This window comes from Citrus sinensis, chromosome 5 (assembly GCF_022201045.2).
Source record: "Citrus sinensis cultivar Valencia sweet orange chromosome 5, DVS_A1.0, whole genome shotgun sequence".
In the NCBI taxonomy this organism is placed as follows: Eukaryota; Viridiplantae; Streptophyta; class Magnoliopsida; order Sapindales; family Rutaceae; genus Citrus; species Citrus sinensis.
In genome coordinates, this window is record NC_068560.1 from 3,609,707 (window position 1) to 3,634,384 (window position 24,678).

At 33.0% G+C, this 24,678-nt stretch overlaps 2 protein-coding genes across 3 annotated transcripts; both read left to right on the top strand.

Moving 5' to 3' along the window:
- Nucleotides 1-347: 347 nt before the first annotated feature.
- On the top strand, nucleotides 348-7,946 carry LOC102628868 (protein ACCELERATED CELL DEATH 6-like). 2 transcript variants are annotated; one of them, XM_006487572.4, is made up of 11 exons: nucleotides 348-941; nucleotides 2,066-2,161; nucleotides 2,607-2,695; nucleotides 2,807-2,926; nucleotides 3,041-3,160; nucleotides 3,298-3,798; nucleotides 5,447-5,596; nucleotides 5,818-5,970; nucleotides 6,075-6,128; nucleotides 6,218-6,636; nucleotides 7,066-7,946. In XM_006487572.4, exons 2-11 carry the CDS (start codon nucleotides 2,109-2,111, stop codon nucleotides 7,729-7,731), a joined length of 2,325 nt encoding a protein of 774 aa, XP_006487635.2. In that variant the 5' UTR covers nucleotides 348-941; nucleotides 2,066-2,108; the 3' UTR covers nucleotides 7,732-7,946. The 2 variants fall into 2 exon arrangements, with proteins under 2 accessions (XP_006487635.2, XP_052296426.1); XM_052440466.1 differs by having other exon boundaries at nucleotides 2,619-2,695.
- A 9,430-nt stretch (nucleotides 7,947-17,376) lies between these two features.
- On the top strand, nucleotides 17,377-22,273 carry LOC102628573 (protein ACCELERATED CELL DEATH 6-like). The gene is made up of 9 exons (XM_025101855.2): nucleotides 17,377-17,520; nucleotides 17,728-17,830; nucleotides 18,309-18,385; nucleotides 18,520-19,029; nucleotides 19,562-19,711; nucleotides 19,889-20,041; nucleotides 20,148-20,201; nucleotides 20,295-20,713; nucleotides 21,318-22,273. The coding sequence occupies exons 2-9, from the start codon at nucleotides 17,772-17,774 to the stop codon at nucleotides 21,978-21,980; spliced, it is 2,085 nt and encodes a 694-aa protein (XP_024957623.2). The 5' UTR covers nucleotides 17,377-17,520; nucleotides 17,728-17,771; the 3' UTR covers nucleotides 21,981-22,273.
- The last annotated feature ends 2,405 nt before the right edge of the window (nucleotides 22,274-24,678 follow it).

Below are 24,678 nucleotides of genomic sequence, written 5' to 3' on the forward strand. Positions count from 1 at the left end.
TCCGGATCTGTGTCCGGACCGTATTTTTGACATCCATATCCAAAGCTACTGGACATAAAATTTCCATGTGATTCACACAACGAGAATTTTCCCTCAAAGATAAAATAACTATTGCATGAAAGTGGACCGGCGACTTTGCTCAAGTCACCATTGGACATTGGGACATTATCATGTGCAGCATGTCTCTTTTTTTTCTTTTAATTTTCTTTTTCTCTCTCTCTCACTGTTTTTTTTGCCTTTTTCATATTTTTTTAATCTTTTCTTTCAATTGGGATCCGAATTATTTGTTAATAAAAGTTTAAAAGACGATATAAAAAATAGAAGTTTCACGATTGTTCATTCATGAGTATTTAATTTATATAAATATTTGAATATAGAAAAAAATGATACAATTAAAGAAATACGGAAATATTTATAATGATTGATTAACAAAGATTGAATTAAATTAATATTTATGTTGATTGGCAATCGTGATCTTTCCTAATTAGTAACTAATTAAGATGGAAACGATTAATCAGTTGATTAATTATTTTATTTCCATCCATATTGTTCGTTTGATTCTTATCGTTTCTCATCTCTTTAACCCTAAAAAGCAGAAGCTAGCTGTGTTGCTTTACTTCATGGGGCCATCGTCTCCGCAAGTTGCTTTACTTTTTGTGTATAAACTCCTATAAGCTCAAGTCGAGAAGTTATCTCCGTTGAGTAGATGCTTAAAGCAAAAGTTAGCTTTGTTGCTTTACTTCAAGGGGCCATTGTCTCTGCGAGTTGCTTTACTTTGCATAGGTACATTCCTATAAGCTCAGTTGAGAAGTTAGCTGTGTTCGATTGAAGCTAAGGGCAGAAAGAGATAAAAGACAGTAGGCATGGCGGCCGCCGCCACCACTAGAGTACTCTAACTGCTTCGTGACCGCCGCCGTCACCATTCCTCTTCTCATTCACAGGTATGTATGTGTGTGTGCATAATATTCCTTTTTAATCACAGCATTGAGTTGACTGATAATTTCTATACAAAAAATTAGGCTTGATAGTCTTTACATTAGATCGGGACAGTAACCTAAATGTAAAGTATTTTCAAGTGCTTTGTATGAATTTAACTTAATCAATCAATTATATTCACTGTGAATCTTATCTTTTTTAATTTGTATTTTTAAAATATTTTTTATTTGCATTTTTAAAAAATTCTTAACTGGGACTCGTGGCTCTATTGAACCATCTTCCACCATTAAGGTTGTCTTATAGAAATTTAATTTAACTATTATATATAATGGTAAAGAAAACTAAATTACTCTCTTGATTTTTTTTTTTTTTTGACTTTCAGAAAAGTTATGATTCTATACAAAATTTAATAGGGAGTTTGTTAATTTCCCCTATTTTGTAATCAATATATACCATTTGTATCCTACTGTTTTTATAATAACCAATAAATCTCCCGATACTATAAGCTTATAAAATTATCCTTATTTTTAAATACACTCTTATTAATATTTATTATAGATTAAATAAATCACATGAATGAAAATTAAAAAAAAGTATTAAAATAAGAAATATATGTTTTGATGTGAAAAAAATTAATAATAAAATATTTTTCTCGTACTTTTTTTATTTTATAAACATTTTCTTATAACAAAGATATAAAAATTATTATAAAATAAATAATAAAATATTTTTCTTGTACTTTTTGTATTTTAATTTTAAAATATTATAAAATATTTATTCGAAGAAAATGTTTACAAAATAAAAAAGTACAAGAAAAAAATTTATTATTAATTTTTTTGTTCTCATCAAAACATATATTTCCTTTTTTCAATTTTTTTTATTCAGTTTCAATTCATACAATTTATTTAATTTATAATAAATATAAATAAAAGTATATTCGAAAATAGGGATAGTATTTTAAACTAATGATGTGGGGGGTTATTGGCTATTATAAAAATACCAAGGGAGTAAATGATATATCTTAACTACGGTTGGGGAAAATTTGACAATCTCAATTCAATATTTCTGACTTCTTGATTTTGCTTTAATTCAAAAATTGATTATGTCTATTCTTTTGCTTCTGTTACAGAACGGCATACACCAAGATATTAAGTTTAATTCTTGACTCCAATATGGAAGAAACCAGCAGATCATCAAACCGAGAAGATCAAACCAACGTCTTCAGGTTAAAAAACAAATAGTCTATGTATTTGATATTCGATATTCAGAATTGAATTTTTGCTACTTGGATAGTATAAAATTTCAATTGGTGTAGTTCTTGGTTCATTATTCATACTGAAAATTAAAGCTTAAAGTCTCGAATATTTTTGTGGAGGGTTGGTTTGCTTTACGGATTGCATGTGAGGGAACTAGACGTATGTATATATGCTGAAGTTGATGAAGTTTAATTTTAGAAGGGCTATGTTTGATAATTATCAATGGGAAATTGTCTGGAAAGCAGAGGAAATTCTGTAGGATGTTCAATAGATAACTAAAAATAAGTTGTTGGATTTGCCTTATGTAATAAAAAATTTAGTTGCAAACCTTAAATTGGATTCACTTTTTCTTTATTCTTCTAATACGGAGTCCTTACCTAACTGCTAAACTTATGAGTATAATGTCTTATCAAGAATGGTCCGCAGAAACAAAAACGAAGACCAAATCACTGTGATGGAGCCAAACATAAGTAAACAAACTAAAGAAGCATGGAGATCGAAAGGTAATTTTTAATTAACATTGAGAAATTGGGTTACATTAATTTTTAATTTACTGATTTTCAAATTAATAAAAACAACTAATAAAGATTCTCCTTTCATGATGATTAATTCAGATGCTCAAAAGAATGAGTATTATGGTCCTTATTGGCCGCTATATGAAATGATAGAGAGTAATGATTGGCAAGGTGTGGAGGATTTCGTCAAACAAACTAAAGAAGCACAGAGTTCCAAAGGTAACCAAATAATTAACATAAACAAATCGTTGTTTTATTTACTGATTCAATATTATTACTTCTCAAAAAATAAATAATAACAATTAATGTAGATTCTGTTTTCGTGATGATCAGATGCACAAGGGAATGAGTATTATGATCTTTCCTGGACGCTGTGCGGAATGATAGAGATGAATGATTGGCAAGGTGCGGAAGATTTGGTCAAAGAAGTAAAAGAAGCAAAGAGTTCGGAAGGTAATTAATTATTTAACGTAGTTAAATGAAGTTGGGCTACGCATTGGTTCTTTAATTAGTTTACTGATTCAAATTATTAAATTTCAAAAGAAGAATAACAAATAATAAAGATTCTGCTTTTATGATGATTAATTCAGATGCTCAAAGGGATGAGTATTACGGTCGTTATTGGCCGCTATACAAAATGACACAGAAGAATGATTGGCGAGGTGTGGAAGATTTCGTCGGTGAACATCCCGATGCCTTGACCGACAAGATTGATGGTCATAAGACAATATTTCACTTGATTGCGATGTTATTAGTTGATGTTGAGTCTGATGAGGGCACTTGCCTCGTCGATAACCTGGCGTCCATAGTCGTTCCAGAAGCACTAGCACGACAAAATCGTCATGGGCGCACGGCTCTACATTTTTGTGCGGCAAAAGGAAATCTAAAGGCCATAAAAGTTCTAATGAAGTATAAGCCCGATTTAACAAACGTAAGGGACAATGAAGGCACTCTTCCGGTTCAACTTGCCGCACTATATGGTCATAAGGATACGTTTCAATATCTATTAAAGGAGACTCATGGAGTAGACATATACAGCGGCAACGATGGTGCACTGGTGCTTGCAAATCTCATCCACGCTCGTTTATATGGTCAGTATTAATTAACCTAAAAGTTTCAAGCTAACTAAAATAACACATTAGTCAAAAAATTTAAACATATGCCTTGGTGCCGCCGTTTTCCTCTCCATATACGTCATATTCATAAAAATGGAAGAACAAACTGTTAGGACCCTTGGGTTCTATAACTGAAAATTTCAAGAAAAGGAATAGAAAAGGATTGATCTCTTGGAGGAGGTAGCCTTCCAATTTGTCAAAACACTTTAAATCTAATGTTGACACCGTCATTCTTTTTTTCATGCAGACACGTTTTTGAACTATGGGATTTAATTAAGTTAGCTTTTAATGATATTAAACCACACAACTTTATAGTATATTTAAAATTAACTTTATTAAGCCACATAACTTGTCGGCGTGTCCGCATTAAAAAAAAAAGGGCATTGGGAATGATTTTATATATAAGGACCAATGATTTTGAAAAGATAAAAGCTAATTTTAGTACTTAGTAAATTTTTTTAGAAATCACTTTTGGTAAAATCACCTGATTCTTCAACATATTTTAAAAAGTAGGAAAGGAGTAGCTTTTCAAAACTTGATTTTGAAAATCACTTTTATACTTAATATATACAATTGCATATATATGTTCATTTATATTATAAAAATCTAAAATCATCCTTATTAATTAGGAAATAAAATCATTAACTTTAAAGAAATTATCATTATTATTACCAATTTTACTGAGATAACCAAATAAAAAATAAAAATAATATTATAAAATATTATATTACACAATACAAAATACAAAATATTATTTTAGTTATTAATTATTATATTACACAGTAAAAAACATTTTATATACATGGTTATAAATGTTTAAATAAATTTTATTCAATATTATGTTCAATTCATTGATTTATATACTTACATCAGTTTAACAATAAAATTTACCAAGCACAAATAACTGTTTTTAGAACTTATAGCACTTTTAAAAGTAAATTTTATCAGATGTTTAATTGATTCCCTTCATAGTTGATGATTTTGACAGCAGGGCTAATAATAATTATTTTAAAAGGTAAAGCATTGCCAAATTGGCCCTAAACGTACAAGGAACAACATTAATAATGGATATCCTAAATTAAATAAGAAAACAATAATGCTAAAAAATTAAAATCCAAATTCTAGTGGGATTCTAGCACAAATCAATTAGGGGAAAGAATTTAACCATTGAGAGTGTATTTTCTATATTAAACATTGATTGCTTGTTTAGAGATCTACTAGAGCGATGCATAGATAGGACAATAGTAGCACTACACCCTTGATCGCGAAATATCGATTGCTTGTTAAACCATCAACCATGTGAATTGAGTGAAAGCCCCGGTAGAAAAAGTTCTGGAAGGGAAAAACACTTCTATTACCAGCAATGGTTGGGATCTCTTGATGACCAGACAGAATGACCTGTTCTTTTTATTTAATGCATATTTAATTGGTTAGATGTGAACACTTAAATTTTGTTTGCTGCTTTCATAATATGATTTTCGCTAAACCAAATTCCGGCTTCTACAGTTGATTGCTTGGTTATATTTTAATTATGTTATCTTCCTTTGTATATGTATATATATGATGCTTGCATTATATGGAGATCAAATACATTGCCACCACTCTGACTTTGTTCATGAATCAGATGTAGCTTTAGATTTATTGAAGCTTCATCCAACGATTGGCCGTGACAACATCGATAGTCGGAGAATTGTTCTAAAGACCTTGGCTAAAAAGCCTTACGCGTTTGCAAGTGGGAGTCGGCTTGGACGTTTGCAACGGTTAATATACAATTGTTGGTATCAACAATTCTTTGAAAACACACACATCTATATGGTGATCTTTCAAAACACACACATCTATGAATATATATATGTGTGTGTGTGGATATAAACAGTGCTTTAATAAAATGAGGAAGCACTGATCGGAAGATGACTCTATATATATGTGAGTGTGCATCTATATACACATTATTTTATGATGTGGCCTTACAAAACCAACTAAATAAATTTTCAGGTATTCCTGCGAGAAAGGAACTTGTTCCTTCCATTCAGACCAACGATGATGAAACTGTCGATAGAGACGTGGAAAACCTCACTGTAACATCAAAAATCCACTCAAAAAAACCTACACCTTTTGGATCTACTCAACAAATCCCTACTACATATGGTCTGTAAAACTCTTATATATTTGTGATAGATAATGATAAACTAAGTCTTCTTGAATTCATGAATCTGAATTTAAATGTATTCATTTGTTTATACTCATGGCAGGTGCAATGTTGCATAAATTGCATAGGATGCTCTGGAATGTTCTCATGCGCTTAGGTAAGTTTTGAGAGGATGTCTTCTATTAAAACATAGTTGTTTGAAGTTAAGTAATTTATATCCTTTATATTGATCGAGTTCAATTGCAGGCCCCAGCATCAAAGTTATACATGACCAAAAGTTAACACATATGCGAACAGTTGAAATAGTCAGAATTATCTGCCAAGGAGTGATTTGGACTAATCCTGAAAACAGAGATCGATTGTTAGGGGCAATGTTCACAGCTGCTAGATTGGGGATTCCTGAGTTTGTCAATGAGTTTATCATGGCCTATGATAATTCTGCTCATTTGTTTGCTCAAGATGAACACAGGATATTTGATCTTGCAGTCTTACATCGTCGTGAAAAAGTTTTTAATCTCATACATGGCGTAAATTTCACTACATTTCTTTTCTCTTTTAGAGACTTTTTAGGCAACAACATCCTGCATTTAGCAGGAAGATTGGTACCTTCAAGTGAAGTGGCTGGTGCAGCATTGCAGATGCAGCGGGAGTTGCAGTGGTTCAAGGTTTGGTTGCTTATCTAATCATACGATATATACATAAAAAATTCAGGATTCTCTACTCCATTAAAATAAAAATCAACATAATTTCTATATTTTATAGCCCCAATTTGATGTTTGTTGCACAACAAGATATATGATATTAGACAGCAAAATTTGACCAAATATTGACAGAAACAACGTAATAATACCAGTGCCGGTTTACTCAATTAAAATTAATTGATAAAAATATAGATTGGCGCGGTTTTAACTTATGCCACTCCACCTCTTTTGTATTTTTAGGATAAATACAAGCATGAAAATGAGTAAATAATTCTTCAAAATGATAATTTCTGAGGAAATTCTTCTCCAAATGTCTTTAATTATTATCTTTCTATTGAAAATCTACTTTGAGAGCAACTGTATCAGCGGACTTATGGCTTTTAATTTCTACAGATGGTAGAAAATCTTGTCCATCCATCCGATCGAGAAGCCGAAAATAAACTCAGGCAAACTCCTAGAGAGGTGTTTACCCAAGAACACAAGGAACTAGTGAAAGAAGGAGAAAAATGGATGAAGGAAACAGCTTCATCATGCTCAGTTGTAGCTGCACTCATTATTACTGTAGTGTTTGCCGCAGCTTTCACTGTACCTGGTGGCAATGACAGCAGAGGAATACCAAATTATTTACACGAACCATCTTTCATGGTTTTTGCCATTTCAGATATGCTTGCGCTATTTTCTTCCATTACTTCAGTTCTAATGTTCTTGGGCATCCTTACTTCACGCTATGCAGAAGAAGATTTCCTTGTATCGTTACCGAGGAAGTTAATTATTGGCCTCGTCACCTTGTTCTTTTCTATTGCAAGCATGATGGTAGCCTTTGGTGCAACCGTTCACATATCTCTTTATCATAAATGGAATTTGGTGTTTATTCCAATTGCCCTTGTTGGATTTGTCCCTGTCACCTTGTTTGCGTTGTTGCAGTTCCCTCTTTTGCTTGATATGTACTCATCCACTTATGGCCGTGGCATCTTTATACAAACCAGCTGGAGAGAATTAACTGGGCACGACGTTGCTGCTAAAGGAAATTACAAAAACAGAGTTATAAAAGATGATTAAATGGGAGTTATGTTCGATTGAGTCACTAAGCTATTTCTTTTTGATTTTTCACGATGCCTGTTCTATAATGCTTATTGAGTGTTTAGAACTGCGTACTTGAATTTCGATTGAGAAACTGAAGCTTAAAATAGTTCTTCTGTTTGTTTTGATCTCATTTTAGGTTCTTACTGATCCTTGCTTGTTAATAATTAATACAATATTTGGATTGATCTTTAGTTGTATTCTTGGTTGAATAAGGTCCACAAGATCAACATATTTCAACCACCAAAGGACATATATGTCTCTTAGTGGATGAAAAATTTAGAGAAACAAAATAATTTTCACTCTTGTCATTCGATAGTGCTCAAGTCCCAATCTGTCAAATTTTTGAATGACCTAAAAAGTAATGTAGTCGGATACAATATTTTGGGGACTATATTTTTCTTTCCTTAATAAGTCCCAATTCTTGACATAATTTCATTTTATAATGAATTTGATGTTTTGCTTTATGTGGATGTCATGTTCGATCGAGGAAGATCTATTCTTCTTATTCTAATCACTATCTTTACCTTTACAATCAATATTGATTTCTATGCCCTTCATTTGATTTCTATCATCCCCTAAAATTGGAGATTAGAATTTGCGATAAAATATTTTGGACTACCAACTTTTCTAGAATGCTAAAATTAATCTTTGTAGGAATTGAAGCATCCATTCCATTCCTTTTGTCAAATGGTGCCTATTTCCTCAACTCAGACCAGCCTCACAATGGTTTTTTTTTTAACCACGAAGTGGTCCTGAGTGGGGCCCAACTGGTGGTTCTGGAGGTACTGCTCAACTGGTTCTACTGGACCGTCACTACTATCCTCTCCAGCTCCCCATAACCATCATGAACTACAGGTGGAGAAACTGAAGTTGGAATAATAAGAATCTCTGGAGATGACTGAGACTCATCACTCTTATTTGTATCACCAACTATTTGATCTTCAAGGAACACAACATCTCTACTTCTAATTAATTTTCTTGCCACTGGATCCCATAGTCTATACCAAAATTCTTCATGCTCATTGCCTAAGAAAAATGCATTCCTTTACTTTATTATCAAGTTTCGATCTCTCATCTTTAGGGATATGAACATATACTTGGCAATAAAACACTCAAATATTTATAAGAGACATCTTTCCTTGTCCAAACTCTCTCAAATACATCACCATTTAATGCAGCTAAAGGAAAAAAATTAATCAAGTTAATTGCAGTATGCATAACCTCTGCCCAGAAAGATTTAAGAAGCTTGGCATTAGAAAGCATACACCTGACCCTCTCTTTAATTGTTCTATTAATCCTTTTTGCAACACCATTCTACTGCTCGGTTTTTGGTACAGTCTTCTCAAGTCTAATTCCATGGGATCTGCAATACTGCTCAAATGGCCCTTAACGCATTTTAATTTTCTTCATGTCCCTCTCTCAACATAAGCATGGAAGAACTTAAATATATCAAGCACCTGGTCTTTAGATTCAAAGCAAAAGCCCACACTTTTCTAGAACAATCATCAATAAAAGTCACAAAATAAAGTGCATCTCCTATTGATCTATTTTGCATAAATCAAGGATTTACGACTTTTCAGATAAAGAAAACTTTTAAAAACTACTCTGTGTGTGTTTCCAACTAAGTAATGTACATAGGTCTTGGGGGACATACTTGTGAAGCTGGGTAGTAATCCTTTTTTGGCAAGAGTTTTCAACCATTTCTCACCAATACGACCAAGTCTTTTATGCCATATCTCAATGTTAGAATCTTTTACAACCACATTCACATCTTCTTTCTTAATCTTGGTTTCTAACACATAGAGGGTGTTTACTTTCCTCCCCTAAGCTAATACTAGGGAGCTTTGGTGAGCTTCCATTTTCCTTCACTAAAGTGGTTAGTATAACCATCATCATGAAGCTTGTCGGTAGAGATCAAATTAAGACAAATATCTTGAAATACTAACTACGCAACCCAAGAGGGGGGTAAATTGGGTTTCTAAAACTTTGAATAAATAAAACCACATAATAATATAAATTAATGCCTTAATGAAACCAATAACAATAAATTTAACAATACACAAAAGTAAAAAGATAAGTGAAGAGAAAATCAAACACAGAGACTTTTACGTGGTTCGGCCAACCGTGCTTATGTCCACACCTCTAAGCTCACTGGGTTTGAGGATTCCACTAATTGAGCCTCCAAGGCTTCAAGAACTCTTACAATTGACTTCATAGGTGTCAATCAACCTTTACAATAAGATATTATCACCAATCTCCTAACCCAAGTGTATCCTAAAACTTACAATTACTCAAAATTCAAGATTACAAATGAATTTTCTCTCACACAATGTGTTTGATTACAAATGGAAGCTAAATGTGTGAATGAATGAAACAAAAACAAGTTTGATGCTCAATAATGGTTGTATACTCAATAATCATCTCAACGATAACAGTTGGATCTCTTGTTGTTTGAATTTGATTATGTTATTTTATAGTTGGAGCTGCAAACTAATCGTTGTTGACTTTTTGAGAAAAATCGGATCATCGTTAATGGCTGTCGATTAACCGTTTTGTCTAGTTTAAATGACCGTTGAGCTGAAATTTCAAATAATCGGTTAACCTTTTACATTATCGGTTAGCCGTTAATTTCCAGAAACTTGCAAAACAAATTTGGCTTGACCGTTCTTGCTAAACGGTTCATGGTTAGATGTAATTCCTTTCTGGAAATTATTGATTAGTTGTTTACACTTATTGGTTAGCAGTTTATTTCCAGAAACTTGTAAAACAAGTTGTGCTTATCCGTTCTTGCTAAACAGTTCACGGTTAAGAACTAATACGTTTATGGAGATAATAGGTTAATCATTTTCAGTAAACGGTTCAAGGTTAATTTTTAGAATTCATTTTAATAGGCTTTTGCAGAGAATGATTTTCTAATTAAAGGTAATGAATATCTAATTTCATAAACTGTCTAGTAATATTATACGACTTTTAAGAATTTGTTTATTAAAGAAAGCTCTAACATTTTTAATTAAAAACATATATAAAGTTTGTTATCATCAAAATCAATATTATAAACACATATATGTTAACATATCTGGTACATGTCTGACATCTTTAAGTAACTTACAGCCAATGCTGGTTTCCAAGCAAATATCTCTTATGCTCACAATCTTGGATGCCCCCTTATTTCCCATCCAAACATGGCCATAATCACCATTAACATAAGATGTAAAGTAATCACGATGTACAGTAACATGAAACAAAGTACCTGAAACAATCACCCAATCACTAGTATGACAAGTGAGATTTACTAAATTCTCATTATAATAAACAATACTCAAATCACCATGAACTATGGCTGTAGTGTTTTCTTTGTCATTTTTCTGACCATTACCATTTTTCTTTCGCCTATTCTCTTTTCCACAATCTACACTTCCTTTTAATGTGACCTATTTTCTAACAATGAAAACACTTGAGGTTTCTCCTCTGGGACTTAGATCTTCCTCTGAGATTATTATTTTTTTGCTGGCGGTAATTTCTGCTTTGGCTTCTCCCTCGCTTTTCTTTCTTTTATGAAACAAGTGCATCTGACTTAGAGGGAATTGCTTCAACACTCTTTCTTCTAGATTCTTCATTTCGCAGCCTATCTATAACCATATCCAAGGTTAATTTCTCGTTCGGCACTTAATTATTCACTGACACCACTAATGTCTCCCAACTATCAGACAAAGAACTAAGTAACAACAATGCTTGTAACTCATCATCTAGAATAATTTTCATAGTAGTCAACTGATCAACCAAGCCTTGAAACTCACTAGTGTGCTCAAATTAACAAGCCTTTTTATCAGATTAGCTTTATTATGTGCTGCCAGCTACTCATAAATCGTCTCTAATCTTCTCCAAAAAATATCAGCCCTGGATTCCTTTGTGATATGGAGGTACACACTCCGATCAATTCATGATCTAATAGTACACACGGCCTTCTGGTTTAATTGAGCCCATTTCTTATCATTTAAATCAACGGGTCTAGCTTCTTCGCCTTCAATGGATTCATGTAAATCTTTTATGCACAACAAATCTTTCGTCTTAGACTTTCATATACCATAATTCTATGACTTTAATTTAATCATGCATGCTGAGGACTCCTCCATCTCAACCACGCAAGTAATAAAAATATAAAACCCCAACTCTCTAATACTACTCTGTTGGGAAATGGACTACCAAGTAGTTGTAAATTAAGCGGAAACAAAACTCTTTCTCTCTTTATATGATTAAAATGAGATGTGCACCACAAATAAATAGGCGAAAAATAAACCAATAAATTCAAAGCAAAAATCAACCATAAGAGACAGATTTTACATGAAAAAACCCAAAGCGGGAAAAACCACAGGACCGTAGTCCGATATAATCTTCCACTATATTAATGGGATTACAGCACAAATTCTTCTTTAGATAATACTAGAGGCTACCAACATCAAAAATCTCAATATTCTTCGCTTACAGTAATAGCCCAGTAATTGTCTCTCTAAGAAATAGGTATTTCAAATAATAGTCAATGAGATGATAAAATAAAAATCAAGACCAGTAGAATTGTAGAGGGTGATGCCAAGAGCTTACCCTCAAAATTTGGGAGAAAACGGAGTTAATTTTGCCTTCCAATTGCCCAATTAAAGATTAAAAATCTTACCCCCAAATGGTCTTAACTTCACTGTCTCTTCCTTTCTCTCCCGTGCTTTTCTTCTCGCAAAAAGGATTCTTGCCATCTCACTTTCTCTTATTTATATAGCCAAATTTTATTGTAAAATTTCACTTAGCCCCTCAATATTTCTTTAATTACTTAATTGCCCAAACTTATTAAACTTTAGGCTTGGGCCACCCAAATGAGATGGACTTAACAATTTCTCACAAAGACCTGATATTGAGGATACGTATTCTCCAGTGATGGATGCTATTATATTTTGGTTTCTAGTCAGCTTAGGAATCTCATAAAGACTTGACATGCGTCTCATGGACGTAGTGACGACATATCTATATGGGTCACTTAATGCTGATATTTACATAAAAATTCCTAAAGCATTTAAATCAAAAAATTGTAAGCTCTACTTAATTAAGTTATAGTGGTCCTTATTCAAAATTTCTGAAGCATGTGATATAATCATTTTAGTAAATATTTGATTAAAGAAGGATACAAAAATTACCCTATTTGTCCATGCATATTCATTAGAAAATCTGAATTTGAATTTACAATTGTAACAGTTTATGTTAATGACATGAATTTAATTGAAGCTTCTGAAGAGCTCTTAAAAACTACTAAATATTTAAACAGAGAATTTAAAATGAAAGATTTTGGAAAAACAAAATATTGTCTCAGCCTATAGATTAAGCATCAAACAAATGAGTGCTTATCCATTAATCAGCTTATGTTAAAAAACTCTTAAAGCGTTTTTATATGAATATGCTTGTCTACTAAGCACTCCTATGGTTGTTCGGTCTCTCGATCCTAAAAAGGATATATCCCAGCCCAAAAAGGATGACAAGGAAATACTTGGTCCAAAGGTATCATATCTCAATGCAATCGGTGCTTTATTGTATGTAGCTTAGTGTACTAGACTAGACATTGCATTCTTTGTGAACTTATTAGCGAGATTTAGCTTAGCACCAATACACCAACATTGAAATGGCATCAAACAAATCTTTCAATATTTTCGTGGAATGTCAGACTTAGGGTTATTTTGTTCAATTTGACCAACAGAGAATCCTAATCTTATCGGTTATGTAGAAATAGGCTATCTCTCTAATCCCACAGAGCCCTTTCACAAATAGGATATGTTTTCACTTACAATGGTACAACAATTTCAGGGCGATCTACTAAGCAAACTTTTGTTACCAGCTCCTCTAATCACTCAGAGATTCTTACGTTACATGAAACAAGCAAAGAGTATGTTTGGTTGTGTTCTATTATCCATTATATTCTGGGCACATGTAATTTAACTTCTGTAACTGATGTTCCAATAATTATATAAAGACAATGCTATTTATATTGCTCAAAATAGAGGAGGATACATCAAGGGCGATAAAACCAAGCATATCTCACTAAAGTTTTTATGCATTGATGAGCTACAGCAAGACAAGAAGATTGATGTCAAGCATATACGCTCCACTAATAATTTTGTTGATCTTTTTATTGAAGCTTTACCTACATCGACGTTTGTGAAGTTAGTCCACAATATTGGCATGTGTTGACTCAGCAAATCATCAAATTAATATACGGCATTTGAATAGATATTTCATCATAGGAGCATATTTTGAAGTGAAGAATTCCACAGCTATATTGGATAAATGTGCATTGTACTCTTTTTCCTTCGACTAGGTTTTTCCCACTCATAGTACTGGCAAGGTTTAATGAGGTTGTTTTTAGCAGACTTAGTTAAGTACCTAAATGGTGAAGTTCAAAGGGGAATGTTGTGAAATTGTTGAACTTTCACCATTTGAAAGTTGCATGCAATCCCACATAGAAAAGATATCCCCAGCGCCCTAGCTTTCTAACACTACATATACATATGAACCATGTAATTGTTTTGGTAACAACAAAAATTGGCTTAGTGCATATTTGGTATGGCATGTCTAATAGTCATAAGTGCTTATTTAATCTCATAAGCGCTTATTTAATCTCATAAGCTTTTATCATAATTTTTATTGTTGTTTAGTTGTTTTTTTAGTAGAGCTTTTGAAGCTTAAATAAGCTATTTTACCTCTACTAGCAAAAGCTCAAATTTTGAAATTTTAGGAGTAGAGGTTGAAAAGCTTTTTTTTAATGTTAAAATATCTAAAATATGCTCTACTTATTTGACAATCTTAATTTATTTTTTCATAGCATAACTTTAAAAAACTTGTCTGTTAAAGTAATTTCATAAATTTTTAATAAAAGTTTTCATTGATAATCAAACAACTAAAATTTTTAGGTAAAAGCTCTATTAATCAAAGTTTTACTTAAATAAGCTTTACTTGAAAAACTGTATCAAACGAAATCTTAATATAAGCTTGATAATAAGGTACTAAGTATACTTTGTTTAGTTCAATTTTTTTTTTTACTTTCTATTTATATTTACAATAAGCTGAATCACTATGTTGAACAATACTTTTTCCTCTTATACTTGGTGGGACAAGCCATTCATTCCTTTATGTAAAGTTTGCATGAAGAACTCTTAGGGGCTTCCAAATGTCGCTTTTCATGATAGAATTGTAATCTTGTTTTTCCTCCTTTTTTTCATAAAATTTCTCAGCATTCATATATATATATATATATATATATATATATATATATATTCATTACCAGGTGCGGGCGCCCGCATTTTCTTTTAATGCGGACACTCTTTTAAACCGTGCTATTTAAAAGAGTTAGTTACTGAATTAACTATAAAGCCATGCGGTTTTAAAGAGTTAAAAACTAACTCTCTTAAACTCTACGGTTTTTAAAGTGTATTCGCATGAAAAATAAATAAGGACGTCCATACTAGAGAATGACTATATATATATATATATTGTTGAGCAGCTGTTGAAAGCAAACAGTGATAAAACTCTCTTTCATGGCTTCACGAGTGGATATAGGTCTTATAAAAGACTAAACCATGTTATATCAAGTGTTCTTTGTGTGATTGCTTTGATTCTGTTTCTAATTCATTCATTCTTGTTACTGAGAGTTAGATTAGGGTTCTTGAGTCAATATTGAATCAATTTGGATATTCAATTGTGTGTGTACAACTTGTTTGATCTGGTAAAGTAATCTCGGCCGAGTGTTGGTCTTGTGAAGCTTGATACACAGATCAACATCTACACATAAATTTAAGACCGAAATTGATCAATTGTTTAAAATGTATAAGGCATAAAAGTGGCTTTTTTTGTTTTTTGTGGAAAACTGTTAGTATTAATTTGGCCACATTTTGACTTGCCTTTCTAGAATTAATTCCCGAGTCTGCCATTCGTGATGATCTAGGTTGAGTAAATTCTAAATAGATTTTCTAATATGGTATTCATTTTCGAGATTATCGCAGCATCAACTTAAGGTCTTTTATTTTAATTCTTGCTCATTTAATAGCCTCTATTTCAATCCTACACCCCCTTTTCAAATTTCTCTCGAACTCCAATTTACATGACCTTAAAGCGGATTCACGTTTTGTAAATCTCTTTCTTTTTTCTTTTTAAGATAAATAACACTGAGTGTTACCTAATTGCTTAAACTGTTTAGTTTAATGGCTTATCAGAAATCACTGTGACGGATCAAACTGAAGAAGTACAGAGTTTGAGAGGTAGTTAAATAACGTAAAGAATTTTGGGTTACATTATTCTGTAATTTACTGATTCAATGTTAATTAACGATTCATAAGCATAAGAACAATTAGCGTACGGATTCTGTTTTAATGATGATTAATTAAGATGCTCATGGGGAGGGTGAGTATTTCGGTCGTTATTGGCCGCTAGCTATACGTTAAAGCTTAAAGATGATTGGCAATATGCTTAACAAAGTGCAGGAGAAAGCAGATGGAAGACGATGAAAGCATTGATTATTAAATGGGACATGAAGATATATTGTGTGCAATTTGTAAGGATGCCTCTTACTTTTGTGTATGTTTGCTAGCTTGTGATTCACGTTTGTTAGTTTATTGTGTTATGGAGTTTTCAAACATTTAACTTACTTCTTAGGTTTTAACGAAATATTCCTAATTATGATGTATGGTTCGAATCTCATACTTTTTCTACAACATCAAGCGATTTTATTAGTTGAACCTAAAGCACACGCGAGGAATTAGTGAAAGAAGAAGGCTTACTGCTGAGAAAGAAGGATCATGAAAAACGAGGCTTAGCTACAAAATGGACCGAAACATCATTTATGGTTATGATTTTCTCCTGCTGGACTCTTGACTAATTTTAATCAAACCAAGTTACGAAGTTCTTAACACTCAACAAGGATTATAGAACAATCATCAAGAAAAATGAACAAGAAATGACTTAGTGCGAGCATATCTAAAATGGCAATTAAATCATGGAAAATGATTGTTCCAAGAAATTGGGTGTTAATTCCTCTGCTATGTCTGCCACCTGGTACATTGAAAGCAGCAGTGAAAATTATTGTGATTATGACTGCAGCTACAACTGTGCAAGATGAAGCGGAGGAGTGAGGACATTGATCGATGTACTTTGAAGGTAGAGTTTGAATTGACGAGAAAGATGTCAATAATATTGTGGAACCAGATGAGGGGCTTTCCTCTAGCCAATGGGAGGACATAATTTTGGCTTTGACATAAGTTATAACAAAATACCAAAAAATTGTCGAAATGCGGATGATTGTTTGTTTTACTATCACTACTTGCTTGTAGATGTCAAATTAAGGAGGTCCGCTAGATAATTGTATGAATACTTATAAATTGATTAGCTCCATTAACTCCATACTTCTTAGAGATAATTGCATCCATCGTGCTGGCATTTATGCTTTTCTTGAGTTAGTAAAAGTAAAAGTTTCCCAATTGAATGAAAGAAAGAAAAGGGAAGATGCTATTCTCCAGTTATTATCGAGGTGTCAAGAAGTAAAGCCTAGAGATCCTCTCATGCAAATGCAGTATATAATAAGAATGCAAAAGCCCGGATTTCATTTAATCACAACACTTATTACCCTTTTGCTACATCAACTTCTCTGCTCTTTAATTTTGTCACCCAAAATTGTTCACTAAACCACCACTCTAGCTGCTTCGTGGCCGCTGCCGTCACCACTCCTCTTCTCATTAACAGGTTCTTAATTTTTTTTTAAAATATTCTAATTAACGGACTTATATGTTTATTTAATTATTTTTTCAATATAACAAGTATCAGGCTTGATAGTCTTTGCTGACATATGTATTATGTGTAGCTGAAAAAACGATAATTTTTACATTTCTGACTTCTTGATTTCGCATCAATTCAAATATTGATATATCTATTCCTTTGCTTCTGATACAGAAAAGCAAAACACCAAGAAATTAAGTTTAATTCCTAACTCCAATATGGAAGAAGCAGGCAGATCATCAAACAGAGAAGCAAATGATCAAACCAATATCTCCAAGTAATATATATGTATCTGATATTATATATTTAGAATTGATTTATTAATACTTTTGATGTTACAAAATTCTGTTGGATGTTCGATATAAGTAGTTAAATTTTCTCTATGATTGGGGAGTACAGAATTTGCCTTCAGCATTCTTAAGTGTTGCATTTAGACAAGCCATGAGATTATTCCTATTTTTCCGTCCTTAGTAACAATTCAAACTCTTCCACGCACCCGAGTCTGCAATGGTGTGTGCATATTATTTAATAACAAATTCCTCGCTTTAAAAAAGCGAGATGAAGCTAAAGGACAGGACAAAAACAAAAATTCTAATGCAAGTTTTTTTTTAATTATATTAGAGTTCGTATTATTTTTTTCTTTCAGCTTTACCTCTTTGGAAAAAGAATTTGTGCCATTTTTGACTAGCCTCTCTAGAATTAATTCTTGAGTCTACCATTGGTGATGTGGTATCCATTTTTGAGCTTATCTACAGAAAGAAAAAACAAGATGAAATCGCTGTGACGGAGCCAAACATGAGTAAACAAACTAAAGATGCACAGGGTTCAAAAGGTATACAAGTAATTAACATAATGAGATTAATTAATTTTTAATTTACTGATTCAATTTCAATTTTATTAACTAGTTTTCAAAATAATAACAACAATTATATAACATAGATTCTGTTTTCATGGTGATTAACTCAGATGGTCAAGGGGAGGATGAGTATTATGCTCGTTATTGGCCGTTATACAGAATGATAGAGAAGAATGATTGGCCAGGTGTGGAAGATTTCGTCACCAATCATCCCGATGCCTTGACCGCCAAGATTGTTGAACCGGGTTCAAAGACAATATTTCACACGATTGCGGAGTTATTAGTTGATGATGACTCTGATGAGGCCACTTGCCTTCTCGATAAGCTGGCGACAAAAGTCGATCCACAAACACTAGCACGACAAGATAACCATGGGCACACTGCTGTAATTTTTTGTGCAGCAAAAGGAAATCTGAAGGCCTTAAAAGTTCTACTGAAGTATAATCCTGATTTAACAAACATAAGGGACAGCGATGGATATCTTCCGGTTCATAATGCTGCGTATTATGGTCATAAGGATACGTTTCAGTATCTACTAGAGGCGACCAATGGTGTAGACATCTATAGAGGCAACGATGGTGCCATGGTGCTTTTATTTCTCATCGCCGCTAATTTATATGGTCAGTACTTTTTACCTAAAAAGGTTTCAAGCTAGAACATACGATTTACATATAAACCAATTCTCAAGTTATACTGTCCATGTAAAGCTTGTTTAGCCAAAATTTTCTTTTTAAACCTCAAGGCTAGCCAAACACTAAACCATAATTCATAATTAGTATACGTTTTTGAGGTCTGGTGCCAATGACCGTATGAAATTTCATACGGAGTCTAACATTGAAAAAGTAGACATTGGGCACCTTAGAATTTCCCCCCAATACGTATCTTTGAAATTCCGCGCACATAAATTTTAATCGAGTATCCGTTGAGTTAGTCATTTTGTCGAATACATATTTAATAGTTTAAATATACACACTTAAATATTGTTTGCTGCTTTGATGTAATGTGCTCGCTAAACCAAATTCCTGTTTCTCCTGTTGATTGCTCGGTTATACTTTAGTTTTATTATTTTCGTTTATATATGTATATATATGCTGCTCGCATTATACAGAGATCAAATACATCGCCAGCACTCTGACTTTGTTCATGAATCAGATGTAGCTTTAGATTTATTGAAGCTTCATCCAACGATTGGCCGTGACAACATCGATTCTCGGAGAATTGTTCTAAACACCTTGTCTCAAAAGCCTTACGCGTTTGCAAGTGGGAGTCGGCTTGGACGTTTGCGACGCTTAATTTACAATTGTTGGTGTCAACAATCCTGTACGAACACACACACATCTATATAGTGATCTTCCAATGAAGAAGCCCTCATTTCAATAAAATAATGAAAGCACTAATTGGAAGATGGCTCTATATATGTGTGTACGTATACACTGTTTATTTATGTGGCCTAACAAAACCAACTTAATAAATTTGCAGGCATTCCTTTGGAAAAGGAACGTGTTCCTTCCATTCAGAGCAACGACGATCAAAATGTGGATGGAGACACAGAAAACTTTACTGTGACATCAAAAATGCACCCAAAAGAATCCACACCTTTCGGATCTACTCAACAAATCACTGCCATATTTGGTCTGTAAAACTCTTATTTGTTGTGACACACACACACACACACTAATTCTTCTCGAATTCATGATTCTGAATTGAAAACTATTTGATTTGTTCATGGATATGACAGGTTTAATGTTTCATAAATTGAATAGAATGCTTTGGAATGCCCTCATGCGCCTAGGTAAATCTTAAGAGACTGTTCTATTAAGGTATAGTCGTTCATGGGAATTAATTTATCTCCTTTTTTTATTCACTCAAGTTTAATTAATTGCAGCCCCCAGCATCAAAGTCATACATGATCAAAAGTTAACGCACATGCGAACGGTTGAGATAGTTAGAATTATATGTGAAGGAGTGGTTTGGACTAATTTTCAAAAGAGTGCACAATTGTCGGGGGCAATGTTGTCAGCTGCAATACTGGGGATTCCTGAGGTTGTTAATGAATTTATTATGGCCTATGATTCTTGTTCTAATTGGTCGAATCAAGATGGACATACCATATTCGATCATGCAGTCTTACATCGTCGTGAAAAAGTGTTTAATCTCATACAGGGCGTAAATTTCACTACATTTTTATTCTCTTCACGAGACAAATCTGGCAACAACATCCTGCATTTAGCGGGAAGATTGGTACCTTCAAGTGAAGTGGCTGGTGCAGCATTGCAGATGCAACGGGAGTTGCAATGGTTCAAGGTATGATTGCTCATCTAACCATATGATATATAAAGATGAAAGATTCAGGATTCTAGTCCATTAAAATAAATAATAAATAAAAACAATTTCAGCCCAAAAACAATTAACATAACACTGGCAGAAACAAGCTAATAAGATCGGTGCGAGTATTTTGACTTAATTATATAACAGTTGAAAATTAAAGTAAACCGATGATGGTTCATACTTGTTTCTATTAGCGCTCTGTCTCTTTAACACTTTCAGGATTACAAAAACATGGAAATGAAAAAATGATTCTTCAAAATGATAATTTTTTGGAAATTCTTCTCCGTATGACTTTAATTATTGTTTTTCCATTAAATACATTGAGTTTTTTTCTTCCAAAAGTCTGCCTTGAAAGTAAGTTGCAGTTGTCTTCAAAATATGCCTGAGAATGGGTAAGTCCGAAAATGTCGATAGAAAGGACCCAGGATATTCATCGGCGCGGCATACATGTCATGAAAATGGTGGCTCATTGAGAGAACCCTTTTTTGGGTGAGCCCCATGCGACTGATCGGGGCCGATTTTCGTTTTTGATTGAGCTTGATTGAAAGGCCTTGGATTTATGACTTTTAATTTCCTGCAGGCGGTAGAAAATCTTGTCCATCCATTCTTTCGAGAAGCAACAAATGATCTCAAGAACACTCCTAGAGAGGTTTTTACCAAAGAACATAAGGAATTAGTTAAAGAAGGAGAAAAATGGATGAAGGAAACAGCTTCATCTTGCTCAGTTGTAGCTGCACTCATAATCACTGTAGTGTTTGCCGCAGCTTTCACTGTACCTGGTGGCATTGACGGCAGGGGAGTACCAAATTTCTTATATGAACAATCTTTCATGATTTTTGCTATTTCAGATATGCTTGCACTCTTCTCTTCCATCACTTCAGTTCTTATGTTCTTGGGCATCCTCACTTCACGCTACGCAGAAGAAGATTTTCTTGTGTCGTTACCAAGGAAGTTAATTATTGGCCTCATCACCTTGTTCTTTTCTATTGCAAGCATGATGGTGGCCTTTGGTGCAACCGTGCACATATCTCTTTCTCATAAATGGAATTTGGTTATCATTCCAATTGCCCTAGTTGGATGTGTCCCTGTCACCTTGTTTGCATTGTTGCAGTTTCCTCTTTTGCTTGATATGTACTCATCCACTTATGGACCCGGCATCATCATAGAAAGCAGTTGGAGAGAATTAACTAGCTGCCACATGGTTGCTAAAGGTAATTACAGAAAGCACAGTTATAAATGCTGATTAAATGGGGTTATTGTCCGAGTGTGTAGTTAAGCCATTTCTTGTTCATTTTTCATGATGCTCGTTCTATAATCATTGTCGAATGTTTAGAACTGTGTACGTAAAAGGCCATTGCGAGGCTGGTTTCGATTGAGGAACTGTAAAAGCTACTAAATTTTCTTTTACCCTTATCAGGGAAGTTAATTATACCTCATTACCTTTTGTCTTTTTAATTGCTGGCATGGCGTTAGCCTTTGTTACAAACCATTCACATACCTCTTTCTCATGCTGGTTTTACTAGAGGAAATTGGTATCATTACTGAACCTAAAAATGTTCTTGTGTTTGTTTTCTTATAATTTCTATTCTTTTCTTTATTTTTGCTTGTTATCTCGATTTTTTAGTTGATGATACTCTAACCCAAATGACTTTATAAAAGATATTTTTGATAAATAATCCCAAAAAAATTATAAAAAAAAATTTATTGATAAAAAGTTATGAAAATAATAATAAGACCTCCCTATTTATAGTAAGGTAAACCTACGTCCACAAGTTAACTTAAAAGGAAAAACTAAATCATGATTATAATAAAAATAAAAGGGTAAAACACATACCATGAATGACTTTAACTAAAAATAGAAAATATAAAAAAAATTTCTAAAATGTTAAAACAACACCTACATCATTCTCCCACTCTTAAAAGAAAACTAGTCCTCGAGTTTATCTCGAGGATGCAATTTGAAGTGGAGCATCCATGCATCTTGGAGCTTGAACTTGCAGCCTTTCTCATCCATCTTTCTTGGAAATCTTTATGCTTTATCTTTTTCTTGAGCTTATGAGAACTCTTCAAGAAGATGAAAACTCTTCAAGAAGATGAAATCCTGTGTGAACTAATCGCTTCCGAGCTCTCAAGTTTTTTCTCAACTCTCGCTCAATGTTTTTGCCAATTAATTTTATCTTTGCAACCAAATTTTCTTCAAAAATGACCTTTTTGCATTCAACATGGATAGGCATAATCATGCCAATTATTGCTGGCTCTCTTCAACTTGATTTTGCTGTACAAACTTGATTGTACTATTAGGCTCAATGCTCAAATCAAGAGTTAATTGTACCTTTTCTTTAAAAATCTCAAATAAACCAGCAATCTCATCATCTTCTATTTTGATTGGCGTAAAAAGAGATGGTTCAGAATCATCACAATGAAAAACTGGTTTACCATCAATTGTCTAATATCAAACCATTTTTTGATTTCATCTTGCCCTTGTGGAATCTGTAGTTCTTGTAGTTTTTCCCAACAATCTAAAGCATTACTTGTCTACTTAAATGATGCATGAGAGATAACAATTTTCAATGAGATAATTTGACGAAAATAATCCATCTTACAAATCCAGTGAAAATATCATTGGGATTACCATCAAAATATGAAATATCTTCAAACTCAAGGGGACAACATGATCCCTGATATTCTATGTTTATCACTTTTTTCCTCAAATTAGTACCAGACTAAGCCAATGCGATTAGGTTAAAATAAGGAAATTTTGTTAAGTAATCCTAAAGGAAATTATAAAAGAGGAGTTTTTTTTTTTTAAATGAAGAATTGAAGTTATGAAAATAATAACAAGACCTCTTTAATTATAATAAGGTAAACCTACATCCCTAACTTAATAGTAAACCAACTTCCACACTTAATTTTAAAAGGAATCTAAATCATAATTATAATAAAAATAAACTGCTAAAATACATAGTATGATTTAGCCCAATTAAAAATAGAAAATATAACAAAATGCTAAAATGCTAAAATAACATCCTACATCACAATCACTCACCACTGCTTATTTTTTATGCTTTTGGACAAAACTAAGACCTTGATCAAAATTGGAAAATACATGGTCTTATCTGATTGCCACTGGCTTTTATTTTTATGCATCTTCTGCAGACGGGAATTCTCGATGCCATAAAAATTTCCAATTGTGGGAGCTGATTGCAGTTATCTCAGGAATTGTCTCTCTTTGGTCTCCACACTCTTCCACATAAGATTGGTAACATCATTTTGTATGACGCACAAATTTTCTATGGCATTATCATCTTTATGTTAATTGTGTGTCACTATGGCAGATTGTTTATGAATGCTTTTCGCCAGCATTATGACTAAATCTTTGTGCCACTTTTCTCCAACATTTGTAACTGGTTCTAGGCTAATAACACTTCTTCGACCGAGTAGCCACCATGACCATAAGTCTAGAAGCTTTCTTGTATGTTTTGAACTTGGATAGCTTTCTTTTCTACAGAAATAAAACCATCTAAAGTTATTTTTCTTCTGACGGCTGTCAGGTGATTTTTGTCGGATGACATCTACAGCGCGGAGCAAATAAAGTTTTCAATTTGTGTTGCAATGTTCGTGTTTAATTTGTCTAGGCGTAATAAGTGATTTTAAATGTTACAAAAATACTATTGTTATATACACTAAAATATAGTATAAGGTATTAACGGGAGAGGCTTTTAGTATATCGTTAAAGCTTGTTATTTAACAACCATATTTATAAAGATTTGTCATTTTAACCGCCATAATTTTATAGTTTTATAATTTTTCTTTTGCAGTTTTGATTATTTTTGTTGGATTGAGATGTATGCTGCATAATTTGTTGAAAAAGTCAAATTGAAACACATGGGTTGCATTCAAATTAGTGGCCAAATTTTTTGACATATAACTGGACGATGGCC